The 19,589-nt window shown below is 42.4% G+C and overlaps 2 protein-coding genes across 9 annotated transcripts; one reads left to right on the forward strand and one right to left on the reverse strand.

The window, feature by feature from the left end:
• Positions 1-162: 162 nt before the first annotated feature.
• LOC115133898 (septin-11-like) lies at positions 163-9,634 on the forward strand. Of its 3 annotated transcripts, none has more exons than XM_029667341.2 (10): positions 163-307; positions 2,574-2,688; positions 2,912-3,107; positions 3,390-3,576; positions 4,329-4,490; positions 6,855-6,951; positions 7,067-7,235; positions 7,396-7,528; positions 7,764-7,948; positions 9,028-9,634. In XM_029667341.2, the coding sequence occupies exons 1-10, from the start codon at positions 281-283 to the stop codon at positions 9,167-9,169; spliced, it is 1,413 nt and encodes a 470-aa protein (XP_029523201.1). In that variant the 5' UTR covers positions 163-280; the 3' UTR covers positions 9,170-9,634. The 3 variants fall into 3 exon arrangements, with proteins under 3 accessions (XP_029523201.1, XP_029523200.1, XP_029523209.1); XM_029667340.2 differs by lacking the exon at positions 163-307 and adding an exon at positions 756-851; XM_029667349.2 differs by lacking the exon at positions 163-307 and adding an exon at positions 756-851 and having other exon boundaries at positions 8,483-9,120.
• A 330-nt stretch (positions 9,635-9,964) lies between these two features.
• Positions 9,965-17,972, reverse strand: LOC115133834 (centrosomal protein of 70 kDa-like). 6 transcript variants are annotated; one of them, XM_029667326.2, is made up of 16 exons: positions 17,882-17,967; positions 17,657-17,676; positions 17,070-17,169; positions 16,465-16,588; positions 13,541-13,721; positions 13,105-13,280; positions 12,911-12,970; positions 12,684-12,786; positions 12,372-12,538; positions 12,137-12,227; positions 11,860-12,030; positions 11,475-11,624; positions 11,145-11,313; positions 10,397-10,511; positions 10,210-10,289; positions 9,965-10,119 (listed from the first exon to the last, which is right to left on the reverse strand). In XM_029667326.2, exons 2-16 carry the CDS (start codon positions 17,663-17,665, stop codon positions 10,058-10,060), a joined length of 1,758 nt encoding a protein of 585 aa, XP_029523186.1. In that variant the 5' UTR covers positions 17,666-17,676; positions 17,882-17,967; the 3' UTR covers positions 9,965-10,057. The 6 variants fall into 6 exon arrangements, with proteins under 6 accessions (XP_029523186.1, XP_029523183.1, XP_029523191.1 ...); XM_029667323.2 differs by having other exon boundaries at positions 17,070-17,172; positions 17,882-17,966; XM_029667331.2 differs by lacking the exon at positions 17,657-17,676 and having other exon boundaries at positions 17,070-17,172; positions 17,882-17,972.
• Positions 17,973-19,589: the final 1,617 nt, after the last annotated feature.

Below are 19,589 nucleotides of genomic sequence, written 5' to 3' on the forward strand. Positions count from 1 at the left end.
TATATAGTAACTAACAATCCTGCAGTTCAAAATAACTACTCTGTACTCAGAATTTGCTGAATACATACCACAAAACAGAAGATTTAGTACTTAATATATATAGTTTATTTTGTTAAACACAAACATAACGGTCACTCGTGTCTCCCCAACCATGAAAAAAGTGTGCAAGCCTACATTCCTTTCATGGCTACGTAGATAGGCTCAACTAAAAAAGTTGAAAAATCGACTATTTTCTTTACAGCCTGTTAGTATTTGTAGCTATTAGCTGCTTTATTCCGAGATGACTACGTCGGATGTTGCTCAGGGGGTAATTGTTGTGTTTAATTTAATCGCTAAATAATGTATATCTACAGTTGTAAAACTTACAACACGTTTAGCTTGCTAGTCAGCATGGTTACGTTCCAGGTCGACTTTATTGCTGTCACGCTGCGTAATCCTGAAAGGTAAACACTTATCTGGGCGTTGTGAGATCTGACCGTCTGCACAGCAGGATTGCAATACAACGACCTGGAACTGATTCAGTAACTTTTTCACTATCCAGGTAGCTATGTGGCTAACAACGTAGCTCCAATCAGAGTTTCTAAGAAGCAGGGTTTTACTGCTGGAGCTCGTTTACGCCCTTTGAGCAATAATTAATATATGAAATGCACATAGAACAGAAAAATTGCCATAATCTGTCAAGCTAGTTTGCCAACGCATGGGTCAGTTTGCCGATGTGGCAGCCAGTGAAAGTTAACTTTGTGTGTTAGCTACAAAATCTAGCCAGATGTATGCTACTGAAACTGTTCTGCCATCTCCAGCCTTTCCAGGTCTATCCACAATCTGTGTCAGTAAAGAAATGGACAGGTCAGGTAGAGTGTCATTCATATAAATAGATAGATGTTTGTGTGTACTGTAGACAAATGAACCATGTAGCCTTGTATGGGTAAGTAGTGTACAGTCTTGGCCAAAAGTTTTGAGAATGACACAAATATTAATGAAAGTCTGCTGCCTCAGTGTCTTTAGATATTTTTGTCCGATGTTACTATGGAATACTGAAGTATAACTACAAGCAGTTCATAAGTGTCATAGGATTTTATTGACAATTACATGAAGTTGATGCAAAGAGTCAATATTTGCAGTGTTGACCCTTCTTTTTCAAGACCTTTGCAATCCGCCCTGGCATGCTGTCAATTAACTTCTGGGCCACATCCTGATGGATGTTAGCCCATTCTTGCATAATCAATGCTTGGAGTTTGTCAGAATTTGTCGGGTTTTGTTTGTCCACCCGCCTCTTGAGGATTGACCACAAGTTCTCAATGGGATTAAGGTCTGGGGAGTTTCCTGGCCATGGACCCAAAATATCGATGTTTTGTTCCCCAAGCCACTTAGTTATCACTTTTGTCTTATGGCAAGGTGCTCCATCATGCTGGAAAAGGCATTGTTCGTCACCAAACTGTTCCTCGATGGTTGGGAGAATGTGTTGGTACTATTCTTTATTTATGGCTGTGCTCTTAGGCAAAATTGTGAGTGAGCCCACTCCCTTGGCTGAGAAGCAACCCCACACATGAATGGTCTCAGGATGCTTTACTGTTGGCATGACACAGGACTGATGGTAGCGCTCACCTTGTCTTCTCCGGACAAGCTTTTTTCCGGATGCCCCAAACAATCGGAAAGGGGATTCATCAGAGAAAATGATTTGACCCCAGTCCTCAGCAGTCCAAACCCTGTACCTTTGCAGAATATCAGTCTGTCCCTGATGTTTTTCCTGGAGAGAAGTGGCTTTTTTGCTGCCCTTCTTGACACCAGGTCATCCTCCAAAAGTCTTTGCCTCACTGTGCGTGCAGATGCACTCACACCTGCCTGCTGCCATTCCTGAGCAAGCTCTGTACTGGTGGTGCCCCGATCCCACAGCTGAATCAACTTTAGGAGACGGTCCTGGCGCTTGCTGGACTTTCTTGGGCGCCCTGAAGCCTTCTTCACAACAATTGAACCGCTCTCCTTGAAGTTCTTGATGATCCAATAAATGGTTGATTTAGGTGCAATCTTACTGGCAACAATATCCTTGCCCGTGAAGCCCTTTTTGTGCAAAGCAATGATGACTGCACGTGTTTCCTTGCAGGTAACCATTGTAGACAGAGGAAGAACAATTATTCCAAGCACCACCCTCCTTTTGAAGCTTCCAGTCTGTTATTTGATCTCCAGCCTTGTCCTCGTCTACACTCACACCTGTGTTAATGAGAGAATCACTGACATGATGTCAGCTGGTCCTTTTTTGGCAGGGCTGAAATGCAGTGGAAATGTTTTTTTTTTGAGATTCAGTTCATTCAAGAGGGACTTTGCAATTAATTGCAATTCATCTGATCACTCTTCATAACATTCTGGAGTATATGCAAATTGCCAACATACAAACTGAGGCAGCAGACTTTGAAAATGTATATTTGTGTCATTTTCAAACCTTTTGGCCACGACTGTACACACAATGAAAACATAGGAATATAAGATTATTTACCTAGGTTAACCAGTCCAAGCTGTTGTCAGATATTGTCATATACTGAGTTGGCCTAATGTTAGGCTATGTCTCCCTATAACAGGACAAAAATGCCCGGCCTCTGTCCTTGTCTGGCCATGTTGGCTTCGACAGCCTACCTCACCAGCTGGTCAACAAATCAACATGTCAAGGTTTCTGCTTCAATATCCTCTGTATTGGTGAGTAACGTTGTGATGTTACATTAAAAGTTCAGCCACCAGACCAGTAGCCCCTTTTTAGATGGGAAAAAAATGTTGGCCCATTTCCTTTCAATTAATTTATTCTGGACTTGTGCCCAGAATCCTCAACTGTCTAAAATGTATTTTTAATTTACCTCAAGTTTGACCCACAAAGCAATGTTGTCACTAAGATTAGCAAACAGTATTTTCCCCCACTATCCAGGCGAAACGGGTATTGGAAAATCCACCCTAATGGACACACTGTTCAACACAAACTTTGAGAACTTTGAGTCGTCTCACTTCGAGCCCAAGGTGAAGCTGCGAGCGCAGACCTATGACCTGCAGGAGAGCAACGTGCGACTCAAGCTGACCATCGTCAACACAGTGGGCTTTGGGGACCAGATGAACAAGCAGGAGAGGTGAGAGAAGTGCAGTCATGATAAACCTGGGTCGTATTCATTAGGCACCAAACCTAACAGCCTACCTGAACTTGTCCGATAACTTAAACCCTGTGTTTTAGTGTTCCGTTTCGTAAACGTTTTGCTACCGTAGCCTATGCCCTACCGAATATGACCCTGATGCTGAATGACAAAACAAAGCAAGTTATTTTGTCTTTCAATCCACCACGAATCACTTGTTTTACCACATACTCTACGCAACTTCTGATGGAGTATCTGCTCTCTGAATGTTTCCATTGGCAGCTACCAGCATGTTGTGGACTACATTGACACCCAGTTCGAGTCGTATCTACAGGAGGAGTTGAAGATCAAGCGGTCCCTTCACAACTACCACGACTCCCGTATCCATGCCTGTCTCTACTTCATCGCCCCTTCAGGACACTCTCTCAAGTCCCTAGACCTGGTCACCATGAAGAAACTGGACAGCAAGGTGCCTGACTAAAACTAAAAGAAGCTGTCACTATTGCATTTTTGGGGGGGGGGGGGATTTTTTTTCCCTGGCACAGTTCTACAGCATTAGTCTATGAATATGAACTATTTTTTTTCATAATTGTTGTTGTGTTTAAATGTAGAATTAATTAAGAGGGTGTTTTTCATTTTATTTAGTGTTATGGAGTATTTGGGCAGTTTAGGAAGTGTCATGGCGGTTGGTTAAAAACTGGGAGTTGCATGATGAGTAATTATTACTGTGTTACTCTGACAGGACTGAACAAGCCTAACAAAGCAGAATGTTGACTTAGTTCAGCCACTGGGCAATCACAGAAGTCTGTCCTGATTGTGCTTTAGTTGTCTAGTTAAATAAAGTTTTTTTTTTTAAACATACAAGTCAGATAAGAACAAATTCTTATTTACAATGACAGCCTACCCCGGCCAAACACTAACGACGCTGGGCCAATTGTGCGCCGCCCTATGGGACTCGCAATCACGGCCGGTTGTGATACATCCTGGAATCAAACCAGGGTCTGTGGTGACGGCTCTAGCACTGAGATGCAGTGCCTTAGACCTCTGCGCCACTCGGGAGCCCAATAGCTGTATGTTTTACAGTACTGTTCTTTCACAAAAGGGAATTTGTTTCTACTTTTAAAATGAACGATATGTCCTGTTTGATTCTTGAGGGAACAATGTCAATTCGGAAAGAAAATGTATTATTTACAAGACAACCTGTGTATTTTTTATTTGTAGGTCAACATCATTCCTGTCATCGCCAAAGCAGACACCATCTCCAAGAGCGAGCTCCACAAGTTTAAGATCAAGATCATGAGCGAGTTGGTCAGTAACGGTGTCCAGATCTACCAGTTCCCTACCGACGACGAGACAGTCTCCAAGATCAACACTGCCATGAATGTGAGTTGTCTAACATTCCCTTGGCATCTTTCAGGCTCTCTGCCCAATTCCATACCTCACAGTGGTGAATTTGACTGCTAGACAGTGCACCTCAGTGAGCATGGATAGTGTGATGAAAACATTTACATGCTTTGGAAGAAGAACGATTTCCCTAATAATCCCGTTTATATGGATACATCAGAAATCAGGCTACCTGATGGGACTTTGGTCAATATAGAAAATATGCAATAAAAAAATAAATGTTCTACAACAGCGACATGTTCTTTTTTAGAAAACTTCTAAAGTTTGTATGAGAACTACTTCAAATATTCCTACTTCCATTTTTCCCGATCTCACTTCATCCACGCTAAAGAGGGAGGCTCGCTCGGCTGGTGCTAGTACATTGCGCAGATAACATATTCGTACCTCGCCTATTCCTCTCTGATTTAGAAGATACTGTTGCACAAACAACATGCCGATTTATGTCCTTCATGGAGTTATCAGAATTGTACGGGAAGGTCTGCTCAATCCAAGAGTACAACCAATTGATTACAGCATTACCCCAAAAAATGGAGGAGGCAGGTGGCAGCGGGAGGAGGGAGGGAACTGGTCTGTCTGCCCAATATAAAGGATCAAAACTGGCGGAGGAATAAAAATAGCATAAATAGGAAGGTATACCAGTTTCATTTGAGGACCAGCATGTTGACAACTGTGCCATACAAATTGCAAAATAGTTGGGAAGAGATTTTTGATGACCCGATTCCATGGTACAGGGTGTATGAGTTGATATACAAAACAACGCAAGATTCAAGACTTCGGTGCTTTCAACTAAAGTTATTATATAGAATTCTCGCCACCAACAAAATGTTGAATATTTGGGGCATAAAATCATCGAAGCTCTGCAGATTTTGTTGTGAGGATACAGAATCAATAAACCATTTGTTTTGGTATTGCTCTCAGGTAGTCTCAGGTTCAGGAATGGCTGAAAATGCATAGTATTGATCTAAAATTGACCCTAGAAATAGTACTGTTAGGAGATCTGGAGAGACTGGGTCAGTCCATTACTAATATACTAATACTCTTAGTAAATATATTTGTCTTCTACTCGTAATCAGGATTCTATTCGATTAGAGAGATTGAAATTGTACGTTAAACATCACAGCATAGTTGAAAGATATGCGTTGCGTAGAAATCCGGAGAGGGGGGCCATCAGAGATAGGTGGGATGGGCTGAGGGACGCTGAGGGTTGGGATGTGGAATTGGAGACAAGTGGGACTGGAGTTGTTGCGCAGGAGATAAATGTAAAAAGTCTAAATAAAACACAATAAAAAGTACGTTTGAATGACACCGAGGGGCAGTGTTTTTACAGCTAATGCCGGTTTGCCTGAGGCTGATGCCGTGCAGGTGTTTGTACACATGCATATACACACACTCTCATTCAAATAAACACATACAAGAACACGCACATACATGTAATAGTGCCAGACATGCACACAAACATATACAGTTGGCATTGCTGTTAGGATTTTAGTTGTCCTTGATGTTGTTTTTGTGTTTTAAAATGTTTGCTGTCTTCTGTCTTTTTTTCTCTTTAGTTCATTCTCTTGGTTGTTGGTGCATTGGGGGGGTTCTTGGGGGTGGGGAATGGAATTGATTGTATTTTTTAGTTTTCTACTTGGGGAGGGACTGTAGGAGGGGTCTCGAATGGTTGAGGGACAGCTATTGGAGAACTGTGGGGGGATCTTGGAGGGTTCGGGTTCACGGTTTTTGGCCTGGTGGGACATCTGTCAACGTGTCCTTGAGCAGGGCATTGACCTTGGATGCTTCTGTGTGTCGCTCTGAATGGGAGTCTGTTGGATGACCGGTATGATGTAGTTGTTGAGCGGCTTCACGGCATGTTTCAGATATTAAATTAAATAAATAAATAAACATGCTTGATTTAGGCCTACAACAGCACTGTGAAATGAAAACATTTGCTAAGTAAAGGAAAACTTGCAGACAGTAATATACACAAACTAATAGTGTCATTATAGAACGCTGGTGAATGTGACAAATACACATTTATTTGATTTTGATTTATATTAAGAAGCCAAGTGGAAAACAGCATCGACAAATTGGTGAGGGAGGGAGACGTGTCGCATATCACATTTTAACAAACCAAACATTGAAATAACGTTATAGAAGAAACAGTCCATGTAGCAATATGGGTATACCGTCCAACCCTCGCGTTTTTATTTTGACCGTACTCTCGATTTTAAGATAAACAGAGTAAGGTGTTTACATGACTAATGCCATACTTAACCTACTACCAAAATCACTTTAATATTGACTTAGTGTGCATGTAAATATACTCCGTGTCTTCTATGATCTATTTGCTAATGTCAGGGTATCCTGCCTTTTGCTGTTGTGGGGAGCTCCGAGGAGGTGAAGATTGGAAATAAAATGGTCAAAGCTCGGCAGTATCCCTGGGGTGTGGTGCAAGGTAGGCAAACCTGTTTGACCGTGTAGGCTTCAGGCTTACAGCTTGCTTTCTTTGAAGTGTCTATGGCTCTGCAGTACAAATGCCAGGAGGTAAAGGCCTGTCTGTCTTGTTTCAGTGGAGAACGAGAACCACTGTGACTTTGTGAAGCTGAGGGAGATGCTGATCTGTGTGAACATGGAGGACCTGAGGGAGCAGACCCACACGCGCCACTACGAGCTCTACCGCCGCTGTAAACTGGAGGAGATGGGGTTCACGGACACAAACCCGGAGAGCAAGCCAGTCAGGTACGGAGAGAGCAGGGTGTGCCACGCACGGTTAGCATAATTCTGGGCCTGTGATAACCAGATGAGGTGCACGGATTATAAAAGGTCTGTGGAAAAACATGTTAACATTATACAGCGAGAGGAGGCTGTACATTTAGTTTTAAACCGCGCGCGTCTACAGCCTGCAGGAGACCTATGAAGCCAAGCGTCACGAGTTCCTGGGAGATTTGCAGCGGAGAGAGGAGGAGATGAGGCAGATGTTTGTCCAGAGAGTCAAGGAGAAGGAGACTGAGCTGAAGGAAGCTGAGAGAGAGGTACTGGACACACACACACACCGTGTCCTACTGTGACAGCATGCTATACAGGTCAGCAAGCGACATATAGATGTAGACGTTCATCACAGAAAACCCATCTTCAATGACCTTTCATATTAAATGAATGTATTTTTGGTTGAAGAGATCCACGTGAGAAGCTTCTTTTGGGGTTTTTAGAAAAGCACTAGAAATTCGAGGTATTAAAAACACTTGACGTTTTGATGTTTTCCCTCAGTTGCAAGGTAAGTTTGAGCAGCTGAAGAGACTGCACTCTGAGGAGAAGAGCAAGCTGGATGAGAAGAGAAGGTCTCTGGAGGACGAGATCAACACCTTCAGCAAGAAGAAAACAGCTGCCGAGCTGCTCCAAGGCCAGTCCTTCAACACGAACGCCAACCTCAAGAAGGACAAAGACCGTAAAAAGTAAGACGCATGTTATTGTAAAATAAGTTTCAGGACGGCTGCTTAATTCCCTTCCAAGATGTTTATTGCTGAAATGTTTTGGACAGCTCAAAGCTCTCTTACACATTCATCTATCCTAATTCAATCATAACCTATTTCCCCTCTCAATTTCATGATGCATGTGCAGAGACTAACAAAAATGAATGTTCACCAGTGTGGACTGCAGGCATTATACAGTCATTTTAGTTCATCAGTGTGATTGTATTTCTGATTGACAGGAGCCTAGAGATGGAAGCTAAGGATGTTAAGTTAACTTGTGACGAGGCTACTAACCAAAACAGTTGCTTCAGAAACCTGTGAAGTCAGTGAGACGATAGGGAGGGAAGCAGGGTATAAAGAACACATCAGTTTGTTTGTTTTTTGATAAGAGGAAACTTATTGATTTGACAGTTGATAGGAAAGCTTAGTTAATGAGTATAGATGTGTGTTATGATGTAGTGACACATATCTCTAAATTATTGACTCTATATTTCCTCTTTTTCATTGGGTCTTTAGCTCTGGGTTCATGTGAAGAAATAAAATGGACAAAGACCCCCTCTCATCAGACAGAGGAGAAATAAATACAAAATGGAGTACATTCACCGATAGTCATTGTTTTGGCTTATTAGTCAAATCACAAATGTTAGTTAAATTCCAGCCAGACTATTGATAATTCTCTTTAATACTGGTAACCCTTTTGTATTACTTTACTTTTCACTTCTACAGCTAGAGGGCGCCAAATGATCAAGGTCTGGTTAGGGTTATCATTGAAAATACTGTACTTCACACCAAACAGAAATACAATTTGTTTGATGGTCAACAGTACATTGACATTCAAATGTATTTAATTGTCCAATCTCGGAATTAGTTGTGTTACCGGGTTGTCTTGAGTGTTCACTTTTAAATGGGATATCAGATAATGTGTCAACTTGACTTGAACTTGTTCAACTTTAATTCTGCAGATAGTAGAATATATATATTTGCATGTCTTTTAAAATATGCTGTTCACCACTAGTGTGTATTATATAGCTTGATATTTATTCTATGCATTATTATTGTAGACTCATGGGTTCCTGGATGGATTCCATGCGTAGTAATACCGATCTCTGGTCCAGGACGTTCCTCACATGTTACATTAGCGGAACACGCACCATCAACCAGAGCTACGTTATATCCACGCATGTGTTACATTCCAATCACTGAGGTATTATTGAAATTACTTTTTTTTTAACACTTATTGTATGCCTTACTGCCACATACCTTGTATTTTATTCAAATGCTCAATGACCTTTCTGAATCGAACACTACATCAAATGGTTTTGACACAAGGCACCTCGGGATATATTGCCAATATACCACGGCTACGGGCTGTGTCCAGGCACTCCACGTTGCGTCGTACGTATGAACATTCCTTTGCCATGGTATATTGGCCATATACCACACTTCTTTGGTCCTTTTTGCATAGAAATAGTATGTCGTGTGTGTGGAATGATTGACGTTATAATTGCCAGACATATTTTCCCTCTCAGAAAGGATAGCTTCGAAAATAACTTGTGTAATTTAAGCGTTTTTTTGTACACAGCTTTTTTCTTAACTCTCAAATATGAACTGACGTTTGTTCTTAGGTGTGAAGGGTTTATATCACCAAAAATAAAACATGATAACGTTTGTCGTAACATGTCGTTATTTAACTGTACAAATTAATTGAAGAGATGTTGGAAGAGGTATTAATTAATCTTGTTTATTTACATATCAAAAGTACAACTCCAGGCCATCCAGGTTACGGAGGGTTTGGCCAGTAGGGATATCCTTGTCTCATCGCGCACTAGTGACTCCTGTGACGGGCTGGGCGCAGTGCACGCTAACCAGGTCGCCAGGTGCACGGTGTTTCCTCCGACACATTCGACCTTCGTCTCTCCCGAGCCCGTACGGGAGTTGTTGCGATGAGACAAGATAGTTTTTACTAACAATTGGATACCACGAAATTGGGGAGAAAAGGACAATTTAAAAACTTTTTATTTTTATTTTTTTAAGTACAACTCCATAAAATCACTCCAGCAAATACACAAACATAATTACAAAGCACCGGTGTTACTCTGCTCTTGACTTTAGTGACCTCAGAACGGGCATGATGTCATCCAGACAGTCAACATCTGAAAGATCAACCAAAATAGATGTACTAACCACATGATCAGTAAACGATTTCAAACAAAATGCATTATTGGATGGCAACGTCTCCTTACCGAGAGTCTGGAGCAGCTCCTGAACCAAAAAGTAGAATGCAGGGAAGAACTCCTCATGTTCCTTTACCTTCAAAATAATACTGACAAGCGCACATATTTAACCCCAGGCAGTAGGCTAATTTTATAACATTAAAACAACGTTACACAGAATAAAACAAAATAAATTCTGGAGATTTGCTGCTGGTACCTGTCAATATCACTGGTTCCCAGGAGGACGTGGAGCTCGTGGCCAACCGTGGCCTCTGGGGAGCTGACTAGACTGGCTACCTGGTTTACCACCTCACTAGGGGGCGCTCTGTCATCTGAAATTAAATTTAGAAGTGGGAAAGGATTAACATCCCTCAACCAAGTACACTGAACAAAAATATAAACGCAACATGTCAAGTGTTGGTTTCATGAGCTGAAATAAGATCCCAGAAATGTTCCATACGCTCAAAAAGCTTCTCACATTTGTTTACATCTCTGTGAGCATTTCTCCTTTGCCAAGATAATCCATCCACCTGACAGGTGTGGCATACCAAGAAGCGGATCATTACACAGGTGCACCTTGTGCTGGGGACTATAAAGGCTATGTGCATTTAAGGTATCTGTGACCAACAGATGCAGATCTATATTCATAGATTAAGGCCTAATGGATTTATTTCAATTGAACGATGTCCTTGTATGAACTGTAACTCAGTAAAACCGTGTTGCATATTACATTTATATTGTTGTTCAGTCTATGTTCTGGAGAACATGAATTGACCAGTACAGTATGTGCTATTGGGCGCCGAAGACGTGGATGTCAATTAAGGCAGCACCCCGCACCTCTGATTCAGAGGGGTTGGGAAATAAATGGACAAATGCGGCATTCAGTTGTAGAACTGACTAGGTATCCCCCTTTCCCCAAGGGTGCTGTAGAATAGCTCAAATGAGTTGTAGACAGGCAGTCCTACCCAGGGCCAGGATGTCCCTCAGGTTCCTCATAGCGTTGGTCATCTCCCCAAGCCTGGTGTAGACCTCGTTCATGCGTGGATACACCCCGCTGAGGGAGGTTATATCAAACAGCTTCTGGAAGTGGGACACCATGGACTGGAGAGTGTTCTTAGTGGGGCTCCTCAACACCTGGTTAGAGTTAGTTTCACATAAAGACTTCTGAGAATATTGCTGTATCACAAACATTGTACATGAGAAATGATCCGAGGTACAATGGTTTTGCCTTATCTAAAGTTGAGATGTAATTTCCATGGTTACTCCATCCCCTGCTGTAAGCCAGGACTACCAACCTTATCCTCCCCAGAGTTGGTCTCCTCTAGCAGAGTGTCCACCAATAGCATAAGGTCCTCCACTCGAACACTTTCCATAAGACTATTAGCGCCTGCTGGCTGCCATGGTAACAGTCTCAGCATCAACTTACTCAAGGCACAGTGCAGGTCCTAAGCACACAGAGAGAGAGACAAGTAAAGACATGGGTCTCTAGACTAGAGAATGGTAAACAGTACGCAGTTAAAGTAGCCTATTCTAGCCATACATATAGAAAACTGAGATGTTGAAGATATGAAGAGCTCCTAAACTCTCTGGCTTTCAGTGACAGGGCAAGTTGACACTGGACCATTGGACCTGGCTGCATACATGGTAGTTGCACTTTATAGACAGTCAGTCAGCTCTCACCTTCAGTGAAGCCAGTTGGTCAGCCCACATCTCCAGAGATGAGAGGAGTTCGTCAAACTCGACCATCTCTGAGGCCCCGTTGGACAACTGATGACTGGTTGATGGCCTCGCTCTATGGAGCCTCAGTGGAGCCCCGGAAGTAGTCAAAACCGCTCTGATGTCATTCAGAACCTGAAAGTCAGGCAAGGCAAATAGTCCAGCAAAGCCTGAATCAAAAACAAAGTAAAGCGGGTTGATACTCGCTCCCGCTTTAGACAAGGGGAGATAAACGGAGTACCTTCTCGTGTCTGGCAGCCAAGGCCCTTGCCTTCGCCACCTCCTGGTTACTCAGAGCAGCACTCTCCTCTTCTTTAAACTCCCGAGCAGACCTGTGGTGGAGGTAAAGAAGATGATATGACTACCAATAGGACAGGCAGCGCTCTAGGTTAAGGTAAGGAAGGGGTTAACTGTGAGGTTAAGCTGTGGTGCTCGTTGCATCCAAGAATGACGACAGTTGCGTAATGTTTTCCCACCTCATGTTATTCTGCTGAATAAGTCTGTCCATGCGTCTCAGTTGTTCTTTGTATGACTTCAGCTCTTTCACTGTGGGCCTAGATTCCAAGTCTTGCTTCAACTGCTGAATTTCTTTCCTAAGCTCCACCCTCTGCTCTTTGGTGTCCTTTAACTGTTCCTGATAGGACTATTGGGGAGAAGTAAGATTCGGAACTAAGATCATGATCATGGACTGTGGGGAAGAGGAACAGTCGTTACACTGTTCAAGACAAGTCATCCAGAACCATGAAGAGTTCTGGTGTTCATCGTGTTAAAAAAGTACAGGAAGTCACCTGCAGGAGAGCTTTGTGATTGGGGGAGACCCCGGTGTTGCTTCTCCTGCTGCTCTGCGATTGGTCAGATGTTTGTGATCCCCCAGACTCTCCTTTGAGGGACCTGAGGGAAGAAGTAAAGGTTGGTTAGGGACATCTGTCTACTTTTCTTTAGTCTTAAAGTGAGAAAGGGTGTTGTCATAAAAACGAAGCAAAACATTGAAAATAAGATTCTATACAATATTTACTTGATATCATCGCGGAGCTGTTCCATTCGGGCCTCATAGATGTCAATTACATCCAACACCCTGATAGAAAAGAAAGGTATTTGAAATCCTATAACTTCCAGCCATAAATCTATAATCATTTAGTTAAGCAAGGGTTAAATGCTGTATTATGAATCCTAATCTATGGTCTTAACGACAGCAGCGGTTCATCTTACTGCTGGTCCACTGGCGAGTTGGGCCGAGCTGATCTCTTGTGGATCTGCTGAAACACCTGGTTCTGCCTAGCAACCCGCTTTTCTTCCTCTGTCACAGTGAAGTAGAGCTTCCTCTGCAGCTGGGAAACCACATCTTTCTCCTCAGACAGCTTCTGCTCCAGGCCCTGGCAGCGTTTCTACCAGCGGCAGAGCAGGCAAACAAAACAACAAGAAAAGACAAACAAGACAGTTACAGTATAATCAGGGTGCTGTTGGGAAAAAAACAACAACAAAGCCCTTGTGGCCAGTTCCCCAGACACAGATTAAGCCTCAACCTGGACTAAAAAGCATGGTGAATAGAGAATCTTCATTGAAAGCGTTTTGTTTTAGTCGGGGACTAGACTTAATCTGTGTCTGCCGGTAAACCAGCCCCTGCTATTTCCAGGGCACCACCTACCTGTGCATCTCTCTTGTCCTGCTGAAGTTGGTGCACTTTGCTGTGCTGCTGCGCGGCCTTGCCAATGTAACCGTCTTCCAGGTCCTGCAGCTTGCTCTTCACCCCGTCCAGAACTCCCTCCAGCTCGGTCACCCTCTGGGACTGACGGGCAGCGCGGCTAACGTGCTGCTGAGCCTCCTCTCTGGAACAAACACCGGTAACACTTTACTTAAAGCTGGCAGGTCTAATGAATTATGATACAATACAGATAATTGTAAAGCAACACAAAGACAGAAATGTCACACTGAAGCATTGCTACTATTCCTTTGGGACACAATTAACCTTTACTAAATGCTAGATAATAGTCCATAAGATCATTCAATTATATTAGTCATTTAGCAGACACTGTTATCCAGAGCGACTTACAGGACCAATTAGGGCGAAGTGCCTTGCTCAAGGGCACAGACAGATTTTTCACCTAGTTAGCTCTGGATTTGAACCAGCGACTTTTCGGTTACTGGCCCAACGCACTTAACCGCTAAGCTACCTGCCGCCCTCCTGTTTAATTGGATAATATAAATTGAAGAGGGCCATATTGAACTAATTGGGGTAAGTACATATCAAACAGAAGATCTTTCGCAGGAAATTATGGTTAAGAGGATATACATAATTATTCAAGTGATCAACTGGGCAATATGAAATATAAAATCCAACCTTCGATCATATATTGATTCGTCAGATATATCAATAACCTGTCCTAGAAAAACAGTCAAAAACCATCAATTATCTTTCCAGGAGAGAGTAGAGAAGTAGAGAAGCTAAAGTGAGGTAGCCTGGAATCCGAAAGAGAGGCGAAAGAGAGGGTCTCTGACAGACAGGCTTAACATGGTGATAGATTGATGTTCAGGCTAGGTGATCTCCCTCCGTCACGCCCCAATGGTTAACACTTGCTGGCTGAGCAGCTGGTGGACGCCGGACCCATGTCTACCTCTTACCCCTCTCTGTATTAGGCTTACTACTCATGTCCACCAAGACTATTGTGTGACAACAGCTGGCTGAAAAATGATCATGGATCTACATTATTAGGTAGATGGATGAACCACAGACCTGCCAAAAACATTTCATTCTGACGTGGAGATTATTCTAATAATCATACAAGGTGATGGAGGAATGTTTAAAGAGGTGAGAAACAGGATCAAATAATTGGGGGTTCAAAAATATTAGGCTTCAAGAAGTAAGATTTCCTACATACTGGCAAAGCAATGTTCTACATGTCCATGAGTGTCTCAAATGATTAAAAAAATATAACTATTTAATATGAATTATATAACTACGGTTGAAGTCGGAAGTTTACATACACTTAGGATGGTGTCATTAAAACGCGTTTTTCAACCACTCCACAAATGTCTTGTTAATCAACCTATAGTTTTGGCAAGTGGGTCAGGACATCTACTTTGTGCATGACAAACAATTTTTCCAACAATTCTTTACAGACAGATAATTTCACTAATTCACTGTATCACAGTTCTAGTGGGTCAGAAGTTTACATACACTAAGTTGACTGTGCCTTTAAACAGTTTGGAAAATTCCAGAAAATGATGTCATCGCTTTAGAAGCTTCTGATAGGCTAATCGACATCATTTGAGTCAATTGGAGGTGTGGATGTATTGCAAGGATTACCTTCAAACTCAGTGCCTCTTTGCTTGACATCATGGGAAAATCAAAAGAAATCAGCCAAGACCTCAGAAAAAAATTGTAGACCTCCACAAGCCGGATTCATCCTTGGGAGCAATTTCCAAATGCCTGAAGGTACCACGTTCATCTGTACAAACAATAGTACTCATGTATAAACACCATGGGACCACGCAGCCATCAAACCGCTCAGGAAGGAGACGCGTTCTGTCTCCTAGAAATGAATGTACTTTGGTGTGAAAAGTGCAAATCAATCCCAGAACACCAGCAAAGGACCTTGTAAAGATGCTGGAGGAAACCGGTACAAAAGTATCTATATCCACAGTCATATCAACATAACCTGAAAGGCTGCTGAGCAAGGAAGAAGCCACTGCTCCAAAACCGCCATAATAAACCAGACTACGGTTTGCAACTGCACATGGAGACAAAGATTGTACTTTTTGAAGAAATGTCCTCTGGTCTGATGAAACAAAAATAGAACTGTTTGGCCATAATGACTATCAATATGTTTGGAGGAAAAAGGTGGATGCTTGCAAGCCAAAGAACACCATCCCAACCGTGAAGCACGGGGTGGCAGCATCATGTTGTGGGGGTGCTTTGCTGCAGGAGGGACTGGTGCACGTCACAAAATAGATGGCATCATGAGGTAGGAAAATTATGTTGATATATTGAAGCAACATCTCAAGACATCAGTCAGGAAGTTAAAGCTAGGTCGCAAATCGGTCTTCCAAATGGACAACGACCCCAAGCATATTTCCAAAGTTGTGGCAAAATGGCTTAAGGACAACAAAGTCAAGGTATTGGAGTGGCCATCACAAAGCCCTGACCTCAACCCTATAGAAAAGTTGTGGGCAGAACTGAAAAAGCGTGTGCGAGCAAGGAGGCCTACAAACCCGACTCAGTTACACCAGCTCTGTCAGGAGGAATGGGCAAAAATTCACCCAACTTATTGTGGGAAGCTTGTGGAAGGCTACCCAAAACGTTTGACCCAAGTTAAACAATTCAAAGGCAATGCTACCAAATACTAATTGAGTGTCTGTAAACTTCTGACCCACTGGGAATGTGGTGAAATAAAATCGCTCTACTATTATTCTGACATGTCACATTCTTAAAATAAAGTGGTGATCCTAACTGACCTAAGACAGGGAATTTTTACTATGACTAAATGTCAGGAATTGTGAAAAAACTGAGTTTAAATGTATTTGGCTAAGGTGTATGTAAACTTCCAACTTCAACTGTATATAACTATTTACTTAAGTTGGTTGTTGGACTGGATGAGCTCCTGAATCAAGGTCTGTCTCCTGTCCGAGTCTGTAAGCATCGTCCGCAGCATTGTCCTGATGTCACAGGCAGACTTCTTCTCCAGAAGAACCAAGTCTATGAGCAAAATGACAAAACATTAAAGTAGAATATCTTATTGTCCATTTTCCTTCTAGTTCTTTTTACTTATAGACCTATATTGTTTGGGTACCATGACCAGTGCCTCACCAAATAACATTGAGAAAACTAGCCAGAAACATTCAGACCCTGGCTGGCAGCCTACTGGAAATAGAACAGCCAATAAGCAGAACAGGAGCAATGTGTGCACCAAATGATTTCCAGTTGGGGAAAGGCTCATCACACAGAGGGGTGAGTTTGAGTACTAACTTAGATGAGACAATGCACACCTAGAGCCAATAATTATGAAATCATTTGCACACACAGAAACACAAGACAGACAGTAGCATGTTGAGCGGTCTAAAGCATTAACACTCCTCCTTGTTCAACATGATCCAAGAAGTGAGTTAAGACATTTAGCTAAGATATGACAGTTCAGAATGTTACAGCAAGAAGATACAAAAACATACTAAACCATTACCTGCAAGGTTCTTATTCTCGACTGGATCAGCAAAGTGTACCGGCTTGAACCCATGGTGCTGGAGGAGTCTGTTCACAGCATCCCACTCTGTCTGCTCCTGCTGCTAGGTCCAAACACACAACAAAACCACCACATCACACGTTCCATTACAATACAACACACAAAGGATGTAGTATGATGAAGTTTGTACCCAATTTTGTTTTTTTATGCATACAACGCATAATATGAGCTCCGCTCTACCTGAAACTGGCTGTAGGTCCACAGAAACACATATGTCTTGTCTCTTGAATGAAACACAGCTTTTGTGTTCTTCCTATCCATCTCCTCTCTGGCTAACGCTGACTCTCCTCAGTATGTTATACACTTTAGGCTATACACACCACCAAGTCTGTTCCCGATGAGATAATTACATTCTAAGCGTTCCTCTTGCTCCATCTTCTATTTGACAGGAGGCTCTCGGTGTGTGACAGTGTGTCAGCCTCCTACTGTACCCTCCCCCAGTCAACACCTAACGTTATATGGGGTTATCAAATTACTTAGTCCCCCTTTGAGCCCACCATGACAACACACAAACATAGTTGTAATACCTGTTCCATCTCTTCTCCACCTGCAGGGGTGAAAATGGGTTAGTTTACTAGCTAGCTGAGATAGCAGTGACGTTGAACACATAGGCTAGCTATCTACTGTTAGCTAGCTAGCAATCTACGTTGCTAGCTAGTTAGCCAAGTATTGCATGTTTCACAAAACATATAATTCATAAAACATTCTGAATACTCCTTTCCTACAATAACGTTTGGACTTAACATATTTACCATGTATGTGATGATTGGTTTCTCCAAAAATGTCCGTTTCAAATTTCAAACAAACAGCGCGGAAGTAAAGTAGGATTTATTGTGGTTCGTTTCAACCAATAAGATAAAGCAAAATGTAAGGGACAGTAAATGTAGGATTTTGATTGGTGAATCCAGGTTTGTCTCAGACATGGGCATTTTTGGTTTCTGCGTTCCACTAACGTAACATAGCAACCTTAAACATATGTTCCATGTCGTTTGATTGCAGTCACGCTGCGCAGGTAATTACTGATGTCGAATATAACATAATAAACTCAGCAAAAAAAGAAACGTCCTCTCACTTCAAACTGCGTTTATTTTCAGCAAACTTAACATGTGTAAATATTTATATGAACATAACAAGATTCAACAACTGAGAAAAAAACGGAACAAGTTCCACAGACATGTGACTAACAGAAATGGAATAAGGATCCAACAGGTCCCAGACGTGCTCAATTGGAATCCATGAACAAGGGGGGTCAAAATCAAAAGTAGCAGTCCATATCTGGTGTGGCCACCAGCTGCATTAAGTACTTCAGTGCATCTCCTCCTCATGGACTGCACCAGATTTGCTAGTTCTTGCTGTGAGATGTTACCCCACTCTTCCACCAAGGCACCTGCAAGTTCCTGGACATTTCTGGGGGGAATGGCCCTAGCCCTCACCCTCCGATTCAACAGGTCCCAGGCGTGCTCAATGGAATTGAGATCTGGGCTCTTCGCTGGCCATGGCAGAACACTGACATTCCTGTCTTGCAGGAAATCACGCACAGAACGAGCAGTATGGCTGGTGGCATTGTCACGCTGGAGGGTCATGTCAGGATGAGCCTGCAAGATGGGTACCACATGAGGGAGGAGGATGTCTTCCCTGTAACGCACAGTGTTAAGATTGCCTGCAATGACAACAAGCTCAGTCCGATGATGCTGTGACACCGCCCCAGACCATGATGGACCCACCACCACGATCAGCTGTCCATCTTGTCTCCCTGTAGCTCTGTCTTAGGCGTCTCACAGTACGGACATGGCAATTTATTGCCCTGGCCACATCTGCAGTCCTCATGCCTCCTTGCAGTATGCCTAATGCACGTTCACGCAGATGAGCAGGGACCCTGGGCATCTTTCTTTTGGTGTTATTCAGAGTCAGTAGAAAGGCCTCTTTAGTGTCCTAAGTTTTCATAACTGTGACCTTAATTGCCTACCGTCTGTAAGCTGTTAGTGTCTTGACGACCTTTCCACAGGTGCATGTTCATTGGGAAACAGTGTTAAAAACCCTTAGCGATGAAGATCTGTGAAATTATTTGGATTTTTACAAATTATCTTTGAAAGACAGGGTCCTAAAAAGGGGACGTTTCTTTTTTTTTTTTGTTTAGTTTGGGAATCATATGTCATAATATGTCAAACTTGCTTCAGTTGAATATAGCTATCTGCTATAAATCTCAAAATAACTTAATCTCAAAATGACACCAGTGTATCATAAATGTCTGTACAGGAGGTTGGTGGCACCTTAATTGGACAGGAAGGGTTTGTGGTAATGGCTGGAGCGGTATTATTGGAATGGTATCAAATATACGGAACGACAATATAAACACAACATGCAACAATTTCAAAGATTTTACTGATTTGCAGTTCATATAAGGAAATCAGTCAATTGAAATAAATTAATTAGGCCCTAATCTATGTATTTCACATGAAT

This window comes from Oncorhynchus nerka, linkage group LG2 (assembly GCF_034236695.1).
Source record: "Oncorhynchus nerka isolate Pitt River linkage group LG2, Oner_Uvic_2.0, whole genome shotgun sequence".
NCBI lineage: Eukaryota > Metazoa > Chordata > Actinopteri > Salmoniformes > Salmonidae > Oncorhynchus > Oncorhynchus nerka.

Bases quoted from the DNA above. Each gene is read 5' to 3' on its own strand.
- LOC115133898 (XM_029667340.2), top strand. From the start codon at position 771: ATGCTACTGAAACTGTTCTGCCATCTCCAGCCTTTCCAGGTCTATCCA. The intron at 2,689-2,911 runs GTGAGTAACGTT...CCCACTATCCAG, and splicing joins CTTCAATATCCTCTGTATTG to GCGAAACGGGTATTGGAAAA. The intron at 3,577-4,328 runs GTGCCTGACTAA...TTTTATTTGTAG, and splicing joins TGAAGAAACTGGACAGCAAG to GTCAACATCATTCCTGTCAT.
- LOC115133834 (XM_029667313.1), bottom strand. From the start codon at position 17,390: ATGGATAGGAAGAACACAAAAGCTGTGTTTCATTCAAGAGACAAGACA. The intron at 12,971-13,104 runs GTAAGATGAACC...CTTTTCTATCAG, and splicing joins AACTCGCCAGTGGACCAGCA to GGTGTTGGATGTAATTGACA. The intron at 10,290-10,396 runs GTACCAGCAGCA...TGCGCTTGTCAG, and splicing joins GGAACCAGTGATATTGACAG to TATTATTTTGAAGGTAAAGG.